This window comes from Silurus aristotelis (assembly GCF_946808225.1).
Source record: "Silurus aristotelis genome assembly, chromosome: 16".
In the NCBI taxonomy this organism is placed as follows: domain Eukaryota; kingdom Metazoa; phylum Chordata; class Actinopteri; order Siluriformes; family Siluridae; genus Silurus; species Silurus aristotelis.
This window is the reverse complement of record NC_139589.1, coordinates 19,028,726-19,053,615: the sequence shown is the minus strand read 5'-3', so window position 1 is coordinate 19,053,615 and position 24,890 is coordinate 19,028,726. Positions and strand designations below refer to the sequence as shown.

The 24,890-nt window shown below is 36.3% G+C and overlaps 1 protein-coding gene across 2 annotated transcripts in view; it reads left to right on the top strand.

Moving 5' to 3' along the window:
* Positions 1 to 24,890, top strand: part of unc5da (unc-5 netrin receptor Da) — a 254,244-nt gene that overhangs the window by 183,773 nt on the left and 45,581 nt on the right. For both annotated transcript variants that reach the window (XM_083564027.1, XM_083564028.1), the window contains exons 3-4: positions 12,825 to 12,968; positions 13,059 to 13,162. In XM_083564027.1, coding sequence (XP_083420153.1) covers positions 12,825 to 12,968; positions 13,059 to 13,162 — 248 coding nt within the window. The remainder of the gene's footprint in view (positions 1 to 12,824; positions 12,969 to 13,058; positions 13,163 to 24,890) is intronic.

The following is a 24,890-nucleotide window of genomic DNA, read 5'->3' as shown; positions in this document are numbered from 1 at the left end:
CACAAGCCTTAGTGCCGGTCCCAAGCCCGGATAAATGGGGAGGGTTGCGTTAGGAAGGGCATCCAGCGTAAAAACATGTGCCAAATTAAACATGCAGATGGTCCGCTGTGGCGACCCCTAATGGGAGAACCCGAAAGAAAGTTTTTACTTAAAAAAAAATAGTTATTCATATTATTAATAGGTCAGGATTTTTTATGTACAGTACACAGCCAGCATGTCTCATTTCATTGCATCATAGACCTTTATGTCAGGGCTTTCTCACAATCAGTAAGGAAATCCTGTACAAATGGCTTTAAGGTCAATCCGCATTTAATATACATGCATAATGCATAACCGTTGATTAGCATGAAATATTTTTTCAGCCCTGCTCCCCAGAGTCTACATCAGGCCAAAGGCCACTGAAGTTTGACCTTTAATTAAAAGATTATCTAGTACAGGTAAAGAAAGGTACAAGTAGAATACAATGTGATTGTACTTGGCTCTGTGTCGCCTCTATCACTCAGAGATACTGACACAAGCTAGTGAAACAGTAAAATGCAACAATACTTTTTCGATGAATTTGCATGACAGACAAAGTAAGAGCAAGAAGAGCCCAAACTGAATTATGATTTTCTTAATTGTAGACAGTAGGGATAGTAGGATTCATTGATTCGCATTGGTGCATCGGCATAAATGCGATGCACTGATTTATTTGTTATTATTCTTAGTAGATGTGCTATACTTTTATTACTTAGAAAGTGTTCAATCATTTGTGACAAATATTTTATATGCACCAATGCTGCTACATGAATATGAAGTATCACAACACGAAGGAGACCGAGGCGTGTCCTGAGAGTCACTCACAATACAGATTGTCTCAGATTTACAATGGTTCAACTAGCAATAAAACAAAATCGTAAAAGAAAATGTATGTATATTAAGCAGATATGGCAAAGGTACATACAACCTTCATTCAAGTAGAAGTACAGATTTAAAAGACTCTGGTAAAAGTTGAAGAACTGACTACACTTTTTCTGACATGTACTTAAGTACTTAAGCCATTGCTACTACCTGTTTTAGTGTCATGCTGGTAATTGAACCTCACATCATATTAATATATTAATACAAAAGAACAAATTTTGTTACCTAATTAATATATCCAGGCTGAACATCCACCATATACTGTAGAACCCAAGCCAAGAAAATATGATGATGATCAGGTGATCAAAAATGTCTCTGTTCTCAGTCATGTTTACATTGCTAACTTCCTCTGTCTCGTCCAGGTTAGCCCCATACTTGTTGCCTTCTGCCTTTCTTGTTGTAGGATAGCCTACATCTGCTGTGTGTGATAGCCAGGAAATGACCAGTGGTAGACAATGACAAGAAATAGGTTGATGTGCTGAACTGTTGATCATGTCACCAAATAGATTAAAACTAAAGTAACGAGCCTGGTGTAAGAATGTAAGAAGTAGAAAGTACAGATATTTGTGTAAAATAATGTAAGGAGTGAAAGTAAAAATAGTGAAGTAAAGTACCGATACCGGTAAAAAAATGTGTGTAATTCATTACTTCCCATCTTCGATAATAAGTTTAATAAGTTATGTTTTTTGCACGGCAGACAAACGTAGCAGCATATCCTCCTCCCCCACTTGCGAACCAGTGCTCGTCTTCATGACCAATCCCACATACATATATACTGTATAGTTTACAGTACGGTACTGTAAATTGCTCTGTTTTGCTACATTTTGTACTGCAATTTGTTAGATTATAAACAAATGACAGTATACTACTCCATACTGATCACCATTCTTTCTCAACAAGAAAAGAAAGTCTAGTTTTATTTAATATTTTTTCTTTTCTTTTTTATTTGCACTATAGGGCCTATTAGTGAAAGAGCCATGTGTAAGATGTAAGAAGGCACTTGAGTAAATGTATGATTTGTAATCTGTCTAAACCAAAGAAATAAAAATGAACTATTTGTACCATATTAAATTGCAAAGCATCATATCGTGAATCGAATCGAATTGTGTGATTCAATTTGAAAATCAGATCTCATTGCATCATAATAGGGGTGAATCATATCGAATATACAAATCGCATCGGCCTCAGTTATGGAAATGCACATCCATAGTAGACAAACAACTGGCTCAAATGATTTCTTGGGGTTTGACATTTCAAGTTCCTCTTCACAACTTCTATTTCTATCCTCAATTAGTTTCCATTAAATGGTTGACATTGAAAAATGGAGAAAACTTAGTTTCATCATATCTGTTGATTGTCTTAAGTCATTAGTTTGTTTGGAAATGTCTACGCCAGAAAAACATCTCAGTACATGTATTTCTTAAGATGCTGTTTTAAATAGGTCCAAAACAATCTATGTGAAATAATCGATTGAGTAATATGCAGTTGGGTTGTTTATGCCTGAATCCACAGAAAAGAAATTGTAAACAACTTAACATGAATAAAAATACCAGACCCGATCAGCATGCATATTATGTACATATGTGCCAGCTGGCACTTACTAGCTCTCACTAATTAAAGATGTTGATATGTGACAGAAATTTATATTATTTTAATAATTTAACACAAAATATTAGTCAATCCTTGTTTGCAACAAAAATCCTTTATGCAACACCTATCACTGATTTTTGACTCAAAATAGTAAACAATTCCTTTCCTGTCTTCTGTATAACCTCCAGAGTAATGTCTCATGGCCATGAATGACATTGTATTACACCATGGCTTGATATTCACAGCTTCTGCCAAATCAGTAGTACTGGCACTGATGGACAGACTCTGAGCCAAGGCATATTTATATCCAATTAGTCATGCTTTAGTTTGCCTTCATCTGAATTTGTGCCACAGGCTTGCCATCTCTTTGTATGCGTTTTGAAATAATGATTTATATTGTTTGTTTAGAGTTGCTCTAGCTCTACTGTTCTTTATCAGTGAAGCCAAATTTCTTCTTTAAATGTTTAATTTGCATCTGATTAAAAGCTGGGGCATGATGAAAGATTTCAGGTGTTATAACCATTTGACATAATAAAAATACTTTTTTTCATGGTGGGATTTTCAAGGCATTTTAATTAATCCCTATGGAAGTTGGTGGTAGAATTGGGTTTTTTAGTACTCTTACTGCCTCAGAGATGTAGCTTGTGTAAATACTGGTGGTAGTGGTGATCATTCCATGCCTTTTGCTGGTTAACAGAAGTCCTTCACAATGCTGGAGGCATTGTGGTTGGTGGGCAGAGTGACCCTAATCCTAACTTGAATCCTAAACCAGGTGATCTACCCAACTTTGCTTATGTTATGTTCCTATATCAGGACATCAGACAATCGGTCAGGGCTATCTGAATGAACAAATGAATAAACGGAGGTAAGGCAGGTCTCTCTCTTCAGGTAAGCTTTGTCCAGAAGCCAGGTCAGGTCCTCACCAGTTTTCTTTTTCCCCACAGTTCTAAAACAGGGAAGAGTGATCAGAACTGGATCTAGTCATGCTAACAATCATTCACATTGATTTGTTTCTCACCATGCTTGTCGATGTTGCTTTTAAGGCCCACTACTACACTGTCATCAGCAAAAACAATGATTTATAAATCATTACCATAGTGTCATCAGCAGTGTTGGGCAATAACGCGTTACTAGTAACTCAGTTACTTTTGACAGTAACTAATACTGTAACACGTTACATTTTAAATAAAGTAACTCCGTTACTGGTTCGTTGTCCGTTACTTTTTTAAATGAATTAATTTCGGCTGAAGTGTAGCCTACAGTCTAACCTGTTTACAGCAGCGACGCATCGTAGGATTGGCGGATAAACCACTGTAAACACGAAGAAGAAGCACTGTGGGCGTGTCTCCGTTTATTCAGGTCTGTGCGGCAGTAATGGCGAGTCGAGGCGAGAGCAAGACGAGTTTCTCAAAGTGGAAATATGCTCATTATTTCACTTTAGTTGAGCATAAAGACAAAAACTTTTTAGTTAAATGTAAGCTGTGTCTTTCTGGTTCGAAGGTCGTAATTACTGCGATAGCAGCAACTCCAATCTGTCGAAGCTCCTTCAGAAACTCCACGCCTCGACGAAGCTAGAAGCTAACCTTGTGTTCTGTTATACATTGTTGATAGTTTTCATACTTAAGCTGTAAAAGGAACATTTTTAAGAGCTCAACACAACAGCTTTTATGATGCAGAAGTCACTTTAGATTTTGATTCTGAATATATTATTCAGCTTGTTTTGTTATTTATTTCAGAAATCCTTGTGATATATTCAGTTACTTTTTGAATAAAGTAACTAGTAACTGTAACTAGTTACTATTTCTTAGTAACTAGCACAACACTGGTCATCAGTAAGTTTGATTACGTAGTCTGAGTCAGAAGCAAAAGCAGCATTAGACCGAGCACAAGGCCCTGGGGAGTGGCAATGTTTGGCATGGTGTTGGAGGTGGTGGTGCCAATTCTAATGGCATTCGGGTCTCCCAGTCAGAAAATTCAGGATCCATTTGCAGAGGAAGGTGGTCAACTTCTGCAGGCTCTGCTATTTGTATAAGTTTTAGAGGGATGATTTAATTGACAGCTGAACAAAAGTGCATCCTCTCACAAAATTGTCTTTTCCATTTTTATCTAGGACAGGTCTAGAAGAGGATATGGTGTCCACCATGGGTGAACTGAAACGGGGTCCAGTTTAATGATGATGATTGGTGTGAGTGCTGGGGGCTGGTAGTCATTGAAGCAGGATACAGATTAGTTCTTTGGCAAAAGGATGAAAGAAGTCACCTTGAAGCACACCAGAACAACTGTCTGGATCAGTGAGATATTGTTAGATATCTCTTAGAACATCTGTGAGCTGATCAGCACATCATCTGAGCACCTGCCATATATGTTGTCAGGCCCAGCAGCTTTCTGGTCAGATAAGGACATTAAATGTCATTCAACACTATAACAGGAGTTCAGTGGATAAACTGTGTGGTTAGCTATATTTTTATATAAATATAAATGACATTCATATAATTTTAATAATCATAATGTATTTCAAGCACCCAAAGGATCACAGAAAAATAGTAGTAATGTTATAACTATTTAAGATGCACATTTTTATGTAGATTTTATTTCTACTTATAAAATCTAAAACACTACATTACCAGGTCTTCACTTTATGAATGTATAAAAAAGACTATAATGTAAGATTATATATCTCTCCTAAGAAAATAACTTATTTGCACGTGGGTAGCTTGAGGGGCAGTTTGAAGTGAACAATGTGTTTAATATTGAATGATATGCATGAAAATGAAACAGAAACTAGCTGGCAAATATTTAAGGTGTCATACTAACTTTGACCACATGACTTATGTCAGCTGTTTTCATCATAAATACATGGTTATGCTTAATATACCTGATCCCATTGCTATTTATCTCATTGCAAAATCCAGTTCCTAATAAAGAGTATAGGTACAAAACAGAAAACGTTACTAGGAAAACGCTTTGGGAACGTATATATATATATATATATAGTATAGTATAGTATAGTAAAAAAAAAAACATTTTGAGTTAAACCTTATATTTATTTTGTTGTCTAGTAGGTTTATCCAATGGGTATTTTATACATTTGATTTTATATACTGCACTTTTACATTTAACTCAGCCAGTGTTTTGAAATTGAATGTGCTTGGGATCTGTAATCTCTTTTTCTCTCTCTCTCTTTATCTGTCACTCTCTCTGTGGACTTGGCACAGTCTGAGTGGAAATCAGTCAGTTTTAAAGGATTATAGATGCTCCGAATCCCAACCTGACTGAATTTCCCATTTATTTAGTACCCTTCATTTCATTTTCAATCCTCCTGTTATGCGCTCTCCCTTGCTCTCTCACATGCTTTCTCCTACTAAAACATGCTTTTTTTCATGTAAATTTCCTGCTATTTTCCCTACTCCGTAATGTTAAATAAAGTTTACAACATTAGGATACGGTGTGAATTAACAAATGACCAATTGACAGATACATGTATTATTAATTTCCAAAGTAGTACACCAGTACTATTAATATGCCAGTATGTGCCAAAACAGTTTCTATTAAAATTTGCGGATGAGGGGGTTTTTACCCATATGGTAAAAAAATAGATTTATTTTAGCCAAAATATATTTTAAATAAATGTTAAATATGTTGTATGCTGTGATGCTCAATATAATATATTCTTTAATAAAAAAATATATTTAATTCAAACCAAAATATATTTTAGGGTCAAGTAAATGCATTTCCAAGCTTACAGTTGAAAGAGGAATGAGGATATATATTATGTTACTTGCTTGATTTGTTAAACGTGTTACTGTATATGTTTTAGATAAAACAGTAGGAAGGTAAGAGCTCAGTGGTTTGGACTATGGACTGTGGATTGGAAGGTCACAAGTTAAAATCCCACCACCACCAAACTGCTGGTGCTGGGCCCCTGAGCATGGCCCTTAACCCTCCCCTGCTCAATTTTAAGTCACTCTGGATAAGTGCATCTGACAAATGCCGTGAATAAAATAAAGATTTTCTAGAATGTTCATGCAAATGTATTTTCTTGGATTGAAATATATTATTTTAAATGATTAATGATAAATGATTTAAAAATATATTTTCGAAAATATACAAAAAATGGGGAAAAAAAGTATTTATATAGAATATAAAAAATATGTAAATATATTTTGAAATATATTTTAGCAAATTTGTTTTTGCTTATTTTTTATATAATTAAAAATAAATTTCTAAATATATTTGAAAATATATATTTTTTATCGTATGGGTTTTTACACACCTGAACACTGATTAATTTGATCTGGGGTCAGCAGCATGAGTCAGTTGCTCCCAGTGAGCCAAACCACTTTGCCAATGCAAAGAAAGACTCAAACAGGGTAAACGTTCAAAGACTTTATCCAAAGTCCAAAGTTTACCAAATAAAAGTATAGAATGCAAAAGTCAAAACAGGTTCCACTTAAACAGCAGTCAAAAAAAACAAAACAAAGTGAAATGTGAATGAGACACAAATAACAATAGACTCCAAGCAATTAAACAAAGGAACAAGGCTACTTAAATACAGAAGCTTACAAACGTGTGTAATCATTTTATTATATAAATAAATTATATCAAGGGGCAATACTATAGAAATGAAACTTGGATATACAGTGGAACCCGGTTATGTCGATGTCCTAGGGGTCGCCAAAAAGCATCGATGTAACCGATGATCGAGATAAACGGAAATCAATATGGCGGCAGTATATTACGTGCTTGAAATTTCTTTATGTACATGATGTGCGTTAATAAATGAGAATGTGCATGCACGTGTTTTTGGAGGTTTTTTTTACACAACAGCGTTGCTGCGATTTGTTTGATGAAGGCATGCTATAAAAATACATACAGTACATGTTTATCTGTCAGGAATCCACCTGCCACGCCCCCTTCGGCCCCCTTCGGCGTGGCAAGTGCTTTCTCGACCGCTTTCTCTGAAGCTCCCGGCTTTAATCGCGCACATATGGTGCTCGTTTAGCATCATCACCAGCTCCTATTTAAACTTCCACACTCTCACTGTCCGTTATTGTTGGTATATGTTGGTTCACGGCGGTCGTTGTTATCGCTCATGCGTATCCCGGTACGTGTCTTCCCACCGGCACTTCTACCCAGCGCGGCTTTCGGCTCCCGTTCATCGCATAACATTTAACAACAAAAGGCATATGTGCACTAACTAACAGCAGAGATTCACCAGTATACAATACAACACCTGTAGCATCTGTAAGGCTTGATTTTTCCGCCACTTTCGCGAGTTCTTCTGCGGCTGCACAGTGCTGATCGAGATAACTGACGTTAAATGGCAAATTTTCCCCCCCTTGTGCTCGAGACATAACTGATAAAAAATGCTTAGAAAAAGTGAGAATTTGGTGGTTCCACTTCAAAAACGTCGACTTAATAGGGTTGTCGAGGTAACCGAGGGCGAGATAACCGGGTTCCACTGTATTTTAGATTATTCAATGTGCAGCTTGTATAGCAGTATAGATGCAGTATAGATTTTTTAGACTGTCCTGTAAAAATAATTCAACATACAGCGATTATTGTCTAAATAGCTGGCAACAAAAGTGAGCACACCCTAGGTGAACATGTCAAAACTGTTTCCAAAATGTCAATATTTTGTGAGAGCACAATTGTTTTTTAACACTGCCTAAATCCTCCTGGGTATGGAATTTACCAGAGCTGCACAGTTTGTTGCTGGGATCCTCTTCCACTCATACCTAGTTACATCACAGAACTGCTGGAGGTTAGACACATGGCGCTTCTCCACCTTCCACTTGAGGATGCTCTACAGGTGCTCAATAGGGTCAGGTCAGGAGACATATTTGGCCACTCCAAACAATTTTATCTTATTAGACCACACGAGATGGTTACAGTAATTCATGCTTTCGGACAGGTTGTCTTTAGCAAACCATTTGTGGGCTTGTTGTGAGCCAGTAACAGAAGAGGCTTCTTTCTGTGACGATGGCAATGCAAATCTACTTGTTGCAGTGTGCAGCGTATTATCTGAGCACTAAAAAGCGGACCTTCCGCCTTTTGCAACCTCTGAAGTAATGCTGCAACACTCATGTGTCTGTTTTTTAAAGCAGACAAAAGCCAGTTTCTGCACCGTGTTCTATTCCTTGTGGAACCCGTCATGGGAAACCCTGGCCACTGTACTGTTACTCAGTTTCAGGGTGTTACTGATCTTTTTATAGCCTGGGCATCTTTGTGCTGAGCAACATTTCTTATTCTTAAATCCTCAGAGAGACTTTGCTATTAGGTGTCATGTTGAACATCCAGTGGTCAGTATGAGAGCATTTTACTTTAAGCACCACATTTTAACTGCTCCAAAACAATATACACAAATTTCAAGCAGACAAAAACATGAACATGATGAACAGGACATGTGGTTTGCATGGGTAAAAGACATACAGTTGTTATCACTTAAGGTGTACTCACTTTTTGTTGCCAGCTATTTAGACAATAACGGCTGTATGTTGAGTTATTTTAAGAGTACAGCTGCACATTGATTACTCTAGAATATATCCAAGTTTCCTCTCTATAGTATTGTCCCTTGAGAAGACATACTAAAATGGTGTCTGAAATGTTAGGTGTGTACTCACTTTTGTGAAATACTGTATACACATGGGAATTAGATACAGATAGCAGCAACTCTATTATCTAAAACACAGCATGTTAAGTCCAAAATCCTGACAATACCTAATTTCCTTATCGCCTTCAATAATTTGCATATCATAAAAATGGACCTGATATATTAATGGAGATTTACATGTACTGCCTTTGTTCACATAGGTTTTACTGTTTCCAACTCTCTGCCAAAAACACACACGCTCCAAAGGTGTGAATGTGTGTGATGGCTTGGCTTCCCATCCACTGGCAACAATGTTAAACTGATCATGAAAGTATACATTTTCAGCTCAGAACTGAGTGTGTAAGAAATACCTATGCATAGATTTCTGAATTCCAGTGTTGCATTCCCAATTCCAGCAGAGAAAAGTATACTAACGAAAGCTCCAACGGAGTAGTAGCATTAACTCTAAATGGCATGATTTATTTTGCACGAGCAGACATGAAAATGTGAAACTAATTTAGCTTCTTAATGGTTTTCGTTTTTTCCGGGGTGTGCAGTCTAAAGAAGCCCGTCTGCACAACGTTGATAAAACTGCTATAACAAATCGGTGACGGCTGTGCTTTGAGCTGTGTAGCTGTGATACGGTTGGACCGTGACTTGCATAGAAAAGTTCGCAGGTTCAATCTCACTCAGATCCACCAGAAAGATATGTATAAATATCCTGGGAATTATAAGACCTACACAAGGGGGGGAAGGGTAATATTAATGATTGAATATGTCAGACATGTGCAACGTTATTGTGAAGCTGTTCACAACTGAAATTGTCATCTTTCGACTTTATTATGCAGGTCACTGAAACATACAGATTTACTGCAATAGACCAAAAAATTGTTATGCTTCATTTTCTAGTAATGCTTATGCATATGCATGTTTACAAAACAGATTTAACGAATTTGTTGAATAGTAGCTTTGATAATGAATGAAATCTAAACACTTACATAAGTTTTTCAACTTGAAAACAAAAAACAGACAAGCCTAATATTTTACTAGTATTTATTACAATTACAATTACAACTAGATAGATAGATAGATAGATAGATAGATAGATAGATAGATAGATAGATAGATAGATAGATAGATAGATAGATAGATAGATAGATAGATAGATAGATAGATAGATAGATAGAACTTTATTGTCATTGCATTGTACAGGTACACAGCAACTAAATGTAGTTTGGCATCTACCAGAAGTGTAAAAATGTAGCAATGCAGTATATATTTGTATGCTTCTTTTAAAATATTGAAATATCAAACGTTTTATGCATGCATTATCTTAATCCCAATGGTGGATAACATTTAGTTCTCCCTTTACATTTTTACTCTACAGTACTTCTTCTTCTTCTTCTTCTTCTTCTTCTTTTTCTTCATTCAGCTTCTCCCATTAGGGGTCGCCACAGCGGATCATCCGTCTCTATACCCCCCTGTCCTCTACATCTGCCTCTTTCAACTACCCACATGTCTTCCCTCACCACATTAATAAACCTCCTCCTTGGTCTTCTTCTTCCAGTACAAGATTCAAAATACTTTGAGAACTTTGGGGTCTCGTGACAGACTCTTGTTTTGTTAAAGAATTTTGTTTGTAGTTTAAATATAGTGGTGTACAAAAGTTAGTTAAGTTCAGTTCAGTTCATTTCATCTTTATTTGTTTCCCGAAGGCAGTTTGGTTGCACCATACAAGGATATCATAAGACATAAGACAACTCAAACAAATAATTCAAATTTACAATTTCTCCAAAAGGTATTTTATCTTACCTTTATAGCTGAGGGGATAAATGAATGTCTAAACCTATTTGTTTTACCATTAGGAGTTTTATACTGCATGCCAGAAAGGAGTGGGTGAAGCTCTTTATTTAGTACATAGGGTGGAAATGATCTGACAAAATGCCCTGTCAATCTAATTTGCCTATGGCCTTCAGAATCAGTAGTGCTGGCTGATGTACCTTAGACTATATTAGCAATGGGTCTGTTTCTTTTACCAATCAGATTTAAATTTTGCCTCACACGGTCAACTAGCTGGCCCAGAATAGCGTCAGCATTTTTCCACCCTCTGATTGGTTGGTCAGAGCGAACGAGTTTGGAGCTTGCTTTAGTAAAATGGTATTCACTCTCCATATGTGAAATGCCTCTCTCTCTCTGTAATGCCACGCGTTGTTATATTGCTTTTTTGTATTGTGTTGATGGTTTCTATAATTGCGACATGATAGTAGTGGTATTAAGAGGTGGATTAATTCGGGTAAGTCCCCACTGAAGGCCCAGGTACCAAATGCATGGCCCGTCACTGGTCTATAGTATAATATATCTGCTTCCCCCCTGTAATTTTACTTTCCTGGTTATGCGCTATAGACCATTTTTTTTTTACATTTAAAAAATTAAACCAACACAACGATGAAAATTATAACAGAGCCTCAATGCAGGATCTGTAAAACATGCACATCAGCGTTTTATCCACATTAAATGAAAAATAGTTTCCGCAAACTATACAGTCTTTGCTGCCACCTCTTACACAGACAATTGATGTAAAGGGCAATTTATTATCCAGGACAGTACTCAAATACTTGTACTGTTCACCACTCTTAATACCCACTTCCTTAATGCATGTTTACTTATACTAAATAGATTTCCTCCTAGAGTTGAAATCAATAGTCATCTCCTTAGTTTTAAGAACATTAATTTGACATCAAATTATAAAATCATCAAGCACAGAACCATGCGTAGAGTCCTCCTCACTTAGTAAGCTAACAATTATGGAATCATCAGCAAATTTTATATCCTCTTTTTTAAAAACTACTCTTACATAGATAGAACATGCAATGCATGTGCAAAATGCAGCAAAGTACAAGTAAAGTAAAAAAAATGTAAATGTGATGGATTCTGGAAAATACTCAGGTAGCAAACGAGAACTAAAATGCAATGTCTGCCTCTGATATAAACTATATTGAAAAAAGTTTGTGGACACCTGACCATTAGATTCATATATGTTTTTTGAACAATCCATTCCACATTTAATCCCCATTTGCTGTTATAATAACTTTCACTCTTCTGGCAATATGTTTTACTAGATTTTATAGTGTGATTGTGGAAATTTGTGGTCATTTAGCCACTAGGGTGTTAGTTAAGTTAGGTACTGTACTGTAGGGTGAGGAGGCATTCTAATTCATTCCAAAGGTGTTAAATAAGGTTGAGGTCAGAGCTCTAGAGCAGGCCACTCAAGATCTTTCACTCCAAACCATGTGAACTATATCTTCAAGGATCTTATTTTGTGCACATGGGCATTGTTATGGTGGAACAGATTTGGGTCTCTTAGTTCAAATTAAAAGAAAATCTTATGCTTTTACATCCAGAGACATCCTATACATTTGTGCACAACTTTGTGGTAATAGTTTTGGGAAGAACCACATATGGCTGGGTGGTGAAATATTGTATTATACTTTATTATTATTAAAAAATTGTTATTAACAATGATGAAAATGCTGCTCGTCAGCCACATTCTATAAATATAGATACTCTTAAATGCTAAAACAATTACACTTTAATTAAAGCGTTAATATACTTTAATATACACACAATATTAATCTCTCTCTCTCTCTCTCTCTCTCTCTCTCTCTCTCTCTCTCTCTCTCTCTCTCTCTCTCTCTCTCTCTATCTCTCTCTCTCTCTCTCTCTCTCTATCTTTCCCATACAGGTTTGAAGATTCGTGAAGTGATGATAAATGTCTCTCGACAGCAAGTGGAAGATTTTCACGGTCCTGAGGATTACTGGTGTTTGTGTGTGGCCTGGAGTCACCTGGGCACAGCCAAGAGTCGAAAAGCCACAGTCCGCATTGCATGTCAGTACCATGCGCTATCATTTATTTATTTTTTTCCACGCTAAAAGTTTCACATATAATGCATTGTATATACATATATGTGTGTTTCAGACCTGAGGAAGAACTTTGAGCAGGAGCCACAGGGGACAGAGGTGCCCATTAAAGGCATGATCGTCCTCCATTGTCGTCCTCCAGAGGGAGTTCCTCAAGCTGAGGTTAGTCAAGCAAACATACAATAAAATAAAGCCCCACCCACAAGTTTCTTTTGTTTGTTTCATCATTGATTTATTTAGTGAATAGTTTAGTCCCTTTGGCTAATAGAAAATAATTATACAGTAAATTATATCTTACCCAGTTTATGTTAATATTATAAAGGAGTCATTGGTTGTTTGTATGTTGTTTTTTGTACATTTTATCTATTATGCGTCAAAAATATCAATTTAAGGCTTCAAGTATGACATAATAACCTCAATTTTCTATTGTTTTAAGCTTTGTGTCATTTACAGTGTAGCACTGTGGTAGCATGATGCAATGTGTACTTTTCCTAGTTGTAATTATTATTATTTTTTAAAATTCCTAATATATGACTGTATTGTTGTAGTATAAAATGCCTTCCCACAATAAAATGCTAAAAGAATATTCAAATCCACTCGATTTTTAACATGATATACCTGAGAAAAAAAAAAATCTGTTTTCCCTTTTCCACAATAAGGGTTAGGGGCTGAGAGCTGGTTCCTGTTATCATGATAAGGGATGCGAACTGATTGATTCAGCCAGCCGTTCTGAGAATGATACGCTTTTCTCATTTTCTCTTTGTCTTTCTGTCACTCTATTTTAGCGCAGTAAGGACAGAACGTTTCACCCCTGTCATGTATCATTGAAAATTACTTTGACTTGTTCTCTTTTTCTCATTTTTTTTTCCCCGACTACATTTAGCTTCTCATTAACTTTTCAGCCGTTTGAGTGGAATGTGAAGGAATGTGTGTGGTGTCTAAGAGGTTTGTGTGTATGTTGTCATTTGTAGCATGTGCTACTACTTGACAAATCAGATCTTTCACCTTCACTCTCTATTACAGATCCCTTTGGAGTGCAATTTTGTTTTTAAGCCAAAAAAAAAAGAACAAAAAACGTTTTTATATATAAAAATTTTATATATAGCTGAGGCAAACTTTATAAAATATATAGCTGAGAGCACTTCAAAAACACACTCCCATGGCATTATTGAGAGCATGAGAGCTCCTAAGAGTATGTACGTCATGCCAACTCCAGTTGCAGAGTGTTTTTCTTAACATTTAGAAGAGAGCACAAATGATTCTAAACACAAAAATGGAGAAGGTAAATGAAGTAAATTGTGCACACGTATTTTACGATGTTATAACTTAGATTTTGTCTCTCATGATTGTTAGATGTGTGCCTGAAATGAAAAAAAAAGAAAAAAGATTTTGTTGTGTATTCAATACTATCTGCCTTCTTTTCTGTCTTTTCACTTTTTTGGCTGTGCTGAAGGGACAATTTAATGATCTCTGGTTTTCCTTACAATAAACAGATCCATGAACAAAACAAAATATGATAAAAACAGTCACATCCAAAACAGACTTACAAACAAACTGAAAAACAGGACTTGGAACTTAATAATACGAAAATGCATGATACACAACAAGAGCGTATAAAAAAATAAACGAATAAAAAATGTAACACAGAACAGGTGAACACGTTAGGGTAGCCAAACAATGACAGGAAAAGGAGAAGAATAAAAAAAGTAAATCCGAACAAAAAATAACTAAAATATTTTTTTGTTCTTGGAACATACAGAAGACACTTATCTCAGGAGTGAACCATGTCCCCTAGAAAGAAACAAAGAAAACTGGCATAATTGTAATAAGACATTTTTATTCTGATTATATTTAATATTTTACAATTTTCTGCCTTTGGCACATGTGAGGTCTGTAAAACAGAGTGGATATAAACTGGTTTTAAGTTTTAAAAATACCCTGTGTCGAGCTTTCAAATGTCACATCCCCTGTTGTGACATTCCACCCACATCCTTGAACAAGCTTTTATTTCTAAACAGTAAATTAGCTGGCCTTACATCAACGGATTATGCTTTCATTTGCACAAAGGTGGAGACCTTTGTTGTTTTTTCACGTTTTCATTTTCAGTTTCCTTCTTGTATTTGATAAAAGCCTAAATAAGATGTGTTTTGTTATTGTGTTCAGAAAACCTCAAAGCCTCAGAGGTTGGAATTGGTGTCTCTCTTTCATGGAATTAGATTCATGGGCACTAGGATATAGAAAGTGATAACTTATATCTCACTTATGAAACAAAGCTGTGAAATATGAAGCAAGTTATTATATAGACTACATTTTGTGGACACCTGACCATTAGAGATGGTATGTGCTTTTTGAACATCCCATTCCACATTTAGTTCTCTTTTGCTCTTATAATAACCTTAACATTTCTGGGAAGATGTTTCACTAGATTTTGGAGAATGCTTGTAGAGATTTGTGCTCATTCAGGGTACAGTCAGCATTCCAATTCATCCCAAATATGCTTTAAAGGGAAAAGATCAGAGCTCTATAGCAAGCCACTCAAGATCTTCCACACCAACCATGCAAACCATATCTTCATGGAGCTGGCTTTGTCCAAAGGGCATGGGAATGCTGAAACAGGTTTGGGTCTCCTATATCAACTTCGTTGGATCGGAGAAGTACCACATATGGCTGGAAAAGTCAGGTGTTCCAAAACTATTGTCCATATAGTGCAGGGGTCTCCAATCTTTTCCAGAAAGGGCCAGTGTGGGTGCAGGTTTTCATTCCAACCAATCAATGGTCACACCTGATAGTCATTTACAATGATGATCATTAGATTTGAACAGGTAGAATTTGGTGTGGACTCGCTTGGTTGGAATAAAAACCTGCATCCACACCGGCCCTTTCTGGAAAAGATTGGAGACCCCTGATATAGTGTATGTTACATACATGGAAGTACCATGTCAACATTGGTTATAATCCAGCAGTTATTATGAACAAGATTATAAATTTTTGGCGTTTGACATTCAGCCTTATCGAGAACGACTTAAAACTATTTCAGATATACAATTAAATAAGTGCCCAGCATGGGAATTTTGTCAGTGGACTAAATTGTTCAAGGATTTGAATTTGCAACCTTCCAATCAAAACTCCAACTTCTTAACCACTTTACGTTTATTTCCCTTAAGTTTGTGAACAGTATTTATAGGGAACAACAATACTGAAAAAAAGAGCTGGTCTGCTTTAGTAGGTTTTCGAATTTAATGTTTCTGAAAAGATGATTGTTGAAAATTAGTTCTTTTTTTAACACGGATTTCTACTTCTTATGACAATAAATCTTTGGATGTCACATTTCAGTACAGACAAGGTGATAGCTCATATACTGTGCCTGTTAGAAGTGCTGGAGATGTCAGGCATAAAATCTGCAACAGTAGGGGAGCTCGGCAACAGAAATGCCTGAATTACAGCAGGGGCAGATTCTCAGTTCAGATATGTGTACATCTTGGTACAGTTGAAACCCCTTTTTAAAATAAAGAATTGATAAAAGTATCGTTTTTGATTTCACTATATTTCACAGATCATGATACTTTATACCAGTAGTGGACAGTAAGAAAGTATTTTTTCAGCTGATAACTTAAGTTCATTATTTATTTATTTATTATTTCATTATCTAAATTTTGTCAAAGTAATTCAGGGAAACTTTGACTTTACTAGAAAGTTTACTACTATTTTATCATGTAAAATCTTACTTTTCACTCCAATGATTTATAAAAAAAACATGCATTTCCTTGCTACATTGAAGTGAATACAAATTGTGTTAAGAACCTGTCAGGAAATTACAACTGCAACCCCATGGGCACCCTAAGGGTACAGTACTCTCTCTGTGGGTCTGTAGCCATAGCAAACTCTCTTCTTAAAAAGGTATGATACACAGGGGAATGGCAAATTAAATTGCATGTATGATTAAAATGTAGCTCTCATAGATCAGTACTTTTGGTACTTTTATATTGATCAGTACTTTTAGTTTTGAAGCAAATTTGATCTCTGAATAGTCACTTGATGGTCACGGGACATTTTTCAAATAATGTAATTAATTACAAGTTTAACAAACTTTCTTTTGGCTTCTCCCATTAGTGGTCACCACAGCGGATCATCTGCATGTTTGATTTGGCACATGTTTTTACGCTGGATGCCCTTCCTAACGCAACCCTCCCCATTTATCCGGGCTTGGGACCGGCACTAAGGCTTGTGCAACCCTAATGGCTGGGGTTGGTTCCCGTGCTCGTTGACAGCGCCACATCCTAACCACTAGACCACCAGGGAACCTCCAATTGAAAGTTTACCAAATGATCTAAAAAAAAAAAATCTGCCGGTAAGGGATTAAATGCAATGTGTCCATCCCCATGTATACAGTAGGAATGGTAAGATTCAACAATTCACTTTGGGGATCAGCCTAAAAACTTTTATTTAAAAAGTGTGCATCAGGTACAAGCTGGCATTTAAATAGCAATGCATTGTTTTTTTACATTTATATGTAGGGACTGAAATTTTAAGTTATAAATTACTATAAATAAGATTTGGATATATTATAGCGAGACAGTAACCCGTGATTGGAATCAGTCCGCGCGGGAACTGTGAGAGTGTAGAGAGAGAGAGATGAGATGCATTGTTTAATCTGCTGTGGCTAGCTAGGAGAGCACCTCCTGATGCTCAATAAACGAATTGTAGAACAAAGCCGAGAACCCACATACACATGCGGGGTAAGAATAGTGAAGCTAGTGTATAACACCACGCTCGTTACGTTAGAGAGAGAGAGAGAGAGAGAGAGAGAGAGAGAGAGAGAGAGAGAGAGAGAGAGAGAGAGAGAGAGAGAGAGAGAGAGAAAATTATTAGTAGATGCACTATCATTTAATTATTTAGAAAGTGACCAATAATTTGTGACCAATATTTTAGATTGATTTCTTCTCGCTAAACAGACACATTCTCTCAGTACCACCTCAGAAAGGTTAATTAAGTAAATTTATGATTTGCTGTCTGTCTGAACCAAAGAAATACAAGCAAACTATCTGTACCATATTGAATTACATAGCATCATATTTTTTTCTATTGCATCATATTGCACTGAATCGCATTGTGTTAAATAAAATCTAAATCAGATCTCACTGCATCGTAATAGGGATGAATCATATTGCAATGGTAGCTGCCTAATGTGTATCTTTAATGTATCATAAAATAATCCCCTATGGACACATTGAGGTCTTGCAGAACTCCATACATAGAGTAGCTGAGTATTATTCAATGGACCCCAGGCTTGTAAAGTATCCCCAACAAACCCTCAACCCCTTTTTCTCTGAATCATGTCAAAAGAACTTTTTTCATTATTGTATTATGCTTCTATATGCCAGTGTACACAAAACATAAGAGAACATGTTACTTGATGTAATAAAGCCATGTAATGTAGCCATGAGAGTATCATAAGCTACAAACTTACTAACAACAGCACAGAAAAGTTTCCTCATCACTTTACAAATGTCTTACAAATAGGTTCCTTAAACATAAATAGCAGTAGAGGTGGGTGTAAGTATGAACCTGCTTTAGCAATATAATGTATAGAGCATAAAAATATGTGCACTGTTACTGGAGAAAAAATAGCAGCGATGAACTGCAGGGTGCAGGGTGATGGAAAGTACATGTTATTTTAGCTACAGCAAATTTGTTGTTTTTGGTTAAACCTTTGTTTATTTACATTGAAATATGTGTTTAATGCTAATTAATGTTGGTTAATAAAAATACATATGTGATTGGTGAGTGGTTCAGGAAACATAAGGCATAATTATTACACATGGATAGGCCTCCACAGAGTCCTAAACTTAACCCTGTTGAGAAGATTTGGAATGTGCTGGAGAAGAATTTATGCAGTGGTCCGTTGATCTCATCAATACAAGATCTTGCATTTTTTATGTCATTTATGGATATATCGAAAAAATGCCACAGAGAACACGTGCCATAATTAAAGCAAAAGTTATTCCAATGAAATATTACAGTTACAAATATTACATTTGGGGTGAATATCCTTAGCATGCTATTCAGCATCAATTCTTCAAGGCACACAGTTTTGGAAGGAACTCAGCAGGTAGGTTGGTTTAAACATTTAGGGGAACTAGAATCCTTCTGTCTCTTCATGTAAACCGAGACAGACTTGATGATGTTAAAACCAAGGCTCTGTGGGGGCAAACCATCACTTTCAGGACTCTTTGTTCTTATTTATGCTAAAGTTATTAATTACTTACTTTGTTTAAAAAATTATTGTTGCAGAATACATTCAGGGCCAATTAGATGCCTCCCAGATGGTACTACATGATGAACAAGTGTCTGCCTGTATTTCTCCACACTGTGGACATCATTAATCCTGGCCATTATTGAACTGCTCTTCAGACCTTTAGCAAACAAACTGCAACAGCCAAATATTTTTAATTTGGACATTTCACTTTAATTCCTAAATTCTGTATTCTGTAATTCCTAAAAGCTGTTTTGAGACAATGTCCATCGTGAAAAGAGCTATAGAAATAAACTTAAACTTGAACTTGAATATGGCTTTATGACCACAATTAATTTATTTATCATTTATTTATTTAGAAGACCACTTCTGACCAGACTTCCTAGGAAAAGTATTGGGGTGTACCACTGGTTTCCATCAGTTCTTTGCTGATGGCATTTCTAGACATATTGTGATGTCAAAGAGAAGCGGTATGATGTGTCTTTCATCTGCTGCATTAAGTTTTCTTAAGGGTTTACAGTCTTCAACATTGCCCCTTTATTTGTGCTTCTTCAGAATAGCCTGAAAAGCACATCTTGAAATCCCAGGTTGCTTTAAAATCTTTGCGAGCTGATGCAGTAGAACTACCTTGTGTCTTGTTGCTCTGCTCAGTCTTGCCATGGTGCCATGACATGAAATTGTCTTTCCCAACCTCACCTTAGGAACAGAGTTTTGCAGTTCCTCATTCAGTTCCTCTTACAAAGCTGTTTCTGTTTTAGTTAATGACTGTGTTTCACCGTACATGCAGTATGAAATTGCTGACCATTAGTACCTTATTCTCTCAGAATCTGCCTGAATCATCTTAATGGAGTTCACTTATACCACAGACCAATCAAGTTACTGAGCAACTCAAGAACTATGATGATGGATTTGGACAGTAACAAATATGAACAGTCTGCTATAATGGCTTTGTACCACATTTTGCAGTTCTGCATTTAAGCGCCTTTTATTGAACAGCTCACCTCAACAATGATGGAACTATAGTGAACTGACATTCAGTGCACACCCAGATGAGGATGGGTTTCCTTTTAATTATGGTTCCTCTCAAGGTTTCTTCCCCATCCCATCTCAGGGAGTTCTTCCTTGCCACTGTAACCATGGGCGCTCTCATTTGGGATAACCTTATAAGGAACAAACTTACAACTTGATTGTATAAATTCCAAATGTATAACTTCTTTATGTTTGTAGCGCTGCTTTGAGACTGAATTGAATTGAATTGAATTGAATTGAATTTAACTGAACTAAATCGAAACTAATCAAATCGAATAAAATCGAATTTGCTTAATATAATTATGCACCTGACTCAGATCCTTAAAAATCCTTGACTTTGTGCAAGTGTACAAAGTGTGCAAGTTTAAGAATTGGAAGCCAAAGTGAAGTCACATCAAATATTGATTTGATTTACATTTTTCTTCTGTTCGCTCACTTTGCATTAACTCACTAACTTATACACTATATAAGCTGCTGCTATATGAAATGAATCCTTACACCTGAACTGTCAGAATCAAACACTGAATAGCACAATTGTATAATTTTTTACTCTTTTTATCTTACTTGTTATCCCTTATTCTCAAAGGAGAAGAAAAAGCAATAAATGTAAATGATCTCTTCTTTTTCTGTCTGTCTTTCTGTAAAAAAGTGAATGCTGCACTGGAAATCCCAATGTGACACATTCATCAATAATTTATATGTTAGTGCCGATCCAGGCTAATAAAACCAGACTAGAATAAGCTTTGTGTCTAATCTTTCTGACATTTTAGCAGTGGTGGCAGTCAGTTAAATAAAAGTAAAAGGAGTCACAAAGTAAATGGCTCTCAAATAAGCGTATTATAATCGAGTAGAAAAAAAAAAAACATCTAAAAGGGAATATCTTTACAAATTACGTTTTCTAAGTTATTTAAATATTAAAGGCTGGAGTATTAAAAATGTGAGATTCTGAGATAACAAAAATTTATTTTTGAACAATTTAAGTGAACTATACTCAAGTAAACACAACCTCGAATAACAACAATATAAGAAGAAAGGGAATATGAGATGGCTTGATCATTTTAGTAGAAGTAGTAGTAAAAATAATGATAGTGCTAACTACTACAAAAAGAATTTCTGGGGGCCAAGCACTCAGACTTGATGAGCCGAGTTTTCAGATCTATTGTCAAAAAGTGAATTGTCATTTTATTTATGGTTTGTACATTTTTGACTCTGCACTGTGGCTAACATGTTGTAAATCAAAACTTTGGATGATAGGACTTATTTTGGTGAAAGAGTAGCAAAAATGGCATTTAGATGTAAGAATTTATAGCACATTATTGTGCCAGTAGGTGGCACCGATAGGAAATTTGCTGCATATCCTCACATATATTTCAGGAGATGGAGATAATTAGTCATTTGCCGGTAAGCAAAGTCATTGAGATACATCAAGATATAATCTCTGTCTGTTTGCCAGCTTTGTTGTCAGAATGGTTTGCCCATTATGGTGTTAACTGTTTAGATATTAAAAATAATTTTTTTGTTAGGCTCACTCTGAAGATGTCATGTGCCAAATTTGTTGAGAATTGGACAAAATATGTAGCATAAGGTAAACAACCAAAAACCAAGATCAAGAATCTAATTAGTTGACTCAAGGAATGGCCCCTTTTGTTTTGTTTTGCATATGAATTATTTTTTTAATTATATAAATGTTTGCACAAAACAGTTTTTTTAATTAGCTTGTAGTCTTCCTGGGGAAAGAGCCTTTTTTACCCAAAAAACTAAATAATACAGGAGGTGGTAGCTTAGTTTTCAAGTCATTGGACTCTGGACCGGAAAGTCACAAAGTCCACCACCAGATTGGCACCAACAAGCTGCCACTGCTGGGTACTTGAGTCGCCACAGTCGGCTTGCTCATCAGGGGTAAATGCACACCATTCACCTTGACTGTTGATTTCTGTAAAGCAGCTTTGAGACAATGTCTGTTGTGAAAATCGATATATAAATAAACTTGACTTGACTTGACTTGACTTGAGCAAGGCCCCTAAACCTTAACTGCTCAGTTGTAATTCGCTCTGGATTAGGGTGTTTGTGTAAATGTAAAGAAAATACTGTATAACAATACAGTAACCATGTACTCAAGTACTGTATTAAGAGCACAGCAAGCTTGTCATTTTACACCCCTGCATTTTTTTTGACATGCTTTCTTAATTCTTTGATTGTTTTGGTTCATCTCTAAATTCAGTGTATGATTTTCCACTGCACTATAAATTTTAACAGCAGGTGTGATGAACAGATCTCTTTTGCAGTGAAAGAATGATAAAGAATGAAAATATATTTGCCTGGAGATTCACGGCTGTGATGTACCATTCAAGTTTTTTTTTTTTTTTTTTTGCTATCCTTAGGTTTGACCATCCCAAGCATGTCAAAGCCCAGGTCTCTGTTTATCCTTGCCAGCTGAAAACTGAAAAAGTAGCTAAATGTGCCATCTGTCATGTTGGATAGAGTGCCAAAATGGCTGCTGGGTAGGATTTTGAAAACAGAAATAAAAGAAATTGTCACTGGGGCTAATCAACAGCCACTGGAGACAACATGGCATGTTTTTGTCGAAAGAAAGTATAGGTTTGTGAATACGAGCCAGATCCTGTTCCTAAAATTAAAGCCAAAATGGTTCCTCTGTTAATTGTGAGGAGGAGAAACCGGCAAATAGAGTCGATCAGTGGTTACCAGACACAGCGTTAGCCTTACTGTCAAGAGAAAAGGCTCTCCGTTTGAATGGGCATGAATTATTTCCAAAATGGCTTCCTTTATGCTGTTCAGGGAAAACATGACTTCTACTGTAATCAGAGACTAAAGGTCGAGCAAATAATATGATGGAGCCATAACCACTCGCACAGTCTGTTTGAACCATATCATGTTACCCAGCTAAATGTGAAGAGACATTAGATCAGATGGGGAATTTAATAAATATCACCAGATCACTGATCACAAATTGCTTTTCTCTGGAAAACACAAAACATTGCATTTCCGAACATAATTAAAAAAATTTTTTTTTAAAGGTTACCAACTCCACCTTGTGGAGTTTATTTAAAGCAAGCTGCATTGATCGCTATCATCCAACTCATGAGATCAACACCCATGGACAATAAGCTTAGCGTAATGAAATCTGATACACCAGCATGGAAATGAAAGTGCCAGATTATGTCAGTGTAAAGATGAGTACGATCGTTCATGAAGAGGAAGACATCAAATAAATATGCCAAGAACATTGAAAACCTCATAATGGCATGGCACAGATTTCTCTGTGTAATGCAATTAATCATTATGTCTGATGAGGCAAAACAGTTTGCAATTATTTAAATTGATAACATTTGCCATAGATGAAGTCACGGCAGGTGTAAAAAGCTTCAAGCACCTGTCGAAGATCATTTTTGGTGAAAAATTCGTCATGATGTTGTTTCAAATTGTAGAAGCAATTGTAAAATGATACAGACGGACATCACCCAAAGTAATGCCTAATTGAGCAAGGCACCATCCTGTAATTGCCTTCCTGTCACTTTCGCTTCCCCTATGAATAAACGTCAAAGGATTCCAGCTTCAGAATGACAATATTACGAGCTGTTCTCCCTGACACTAATTATATTGACCTGTTTGGCTATTCACCTTGTTCTAGTGCCAAGATTAGCACTGATTCATTGCTTCATAACAAAAAAAGAAAAAAAAAGACTTTAGGAACTCCTTCATACAATCCACCAGAGTTGTCAATGTCTCACTTCTCTTTACTTGATGATGATGCAACCATAACCTGGAACAGTTTCCAGCATCTGCTAGCCTCAATCGCTCACTGTCTGCTACTTGAAAGCCATTTTGGCCATTACTCTATTTGCGCTGGATGCTTTGTGATTCAGTTTGATCCTTGTGCAATCCTATAGGTTAGATATTCTCTCTTATTCCTAAACAGCTGCGACCTCAGATCTTGGCTCTTTCATCTTCATGTGGAACATCAAAGCTGTGGAGCTCTCTGAGGGCTACATGGCTACCAGTAACTGTGGAAAAATGAACCCCACAAACTCTCAGCTGTATTGCCAGGTGTTTAAAAGCTGTTTGCATGGTTGTAAGACCGACCATCATGACATCGGGCTTTAATTAGAATGGATGTGGCACTGAGGAACCTGGAATTTCCTTCAATCCCTGGGCACCACAAAGGGATGGAATTCCCTGTCTTCCCATCAGCCTATGATTAGACTCTCAGAGGACTCATAAAGACCTCAAAATCGGGTCATGAATACAAAACAGACTGAAAGAGAGAGAGAGAAGAGGAGAGCGAGAGAGCGACAAATAGAGCTCAATACATAAATATCATAAATTTGACTAGCCAAAAACTTCTTTAGGTAGAGCAGTACAGGATTCAACAATTAAAATAGGGATTATGGAAAAATATTTTACATATAAATTGGGTGGCGAAACACCCAAACTCTAAGACATGATACAACTGTTGCATCACAAAAAGAACATAATCATAATTTTAAGCAAAAGTTCATTCAATAGTGATTTGTGGTTTCACTCATGGTGTGTATGTGAAGGAGAAAAGGTCTACATGAACTAATATGCAGCAGGGTGTAAGGATGATAT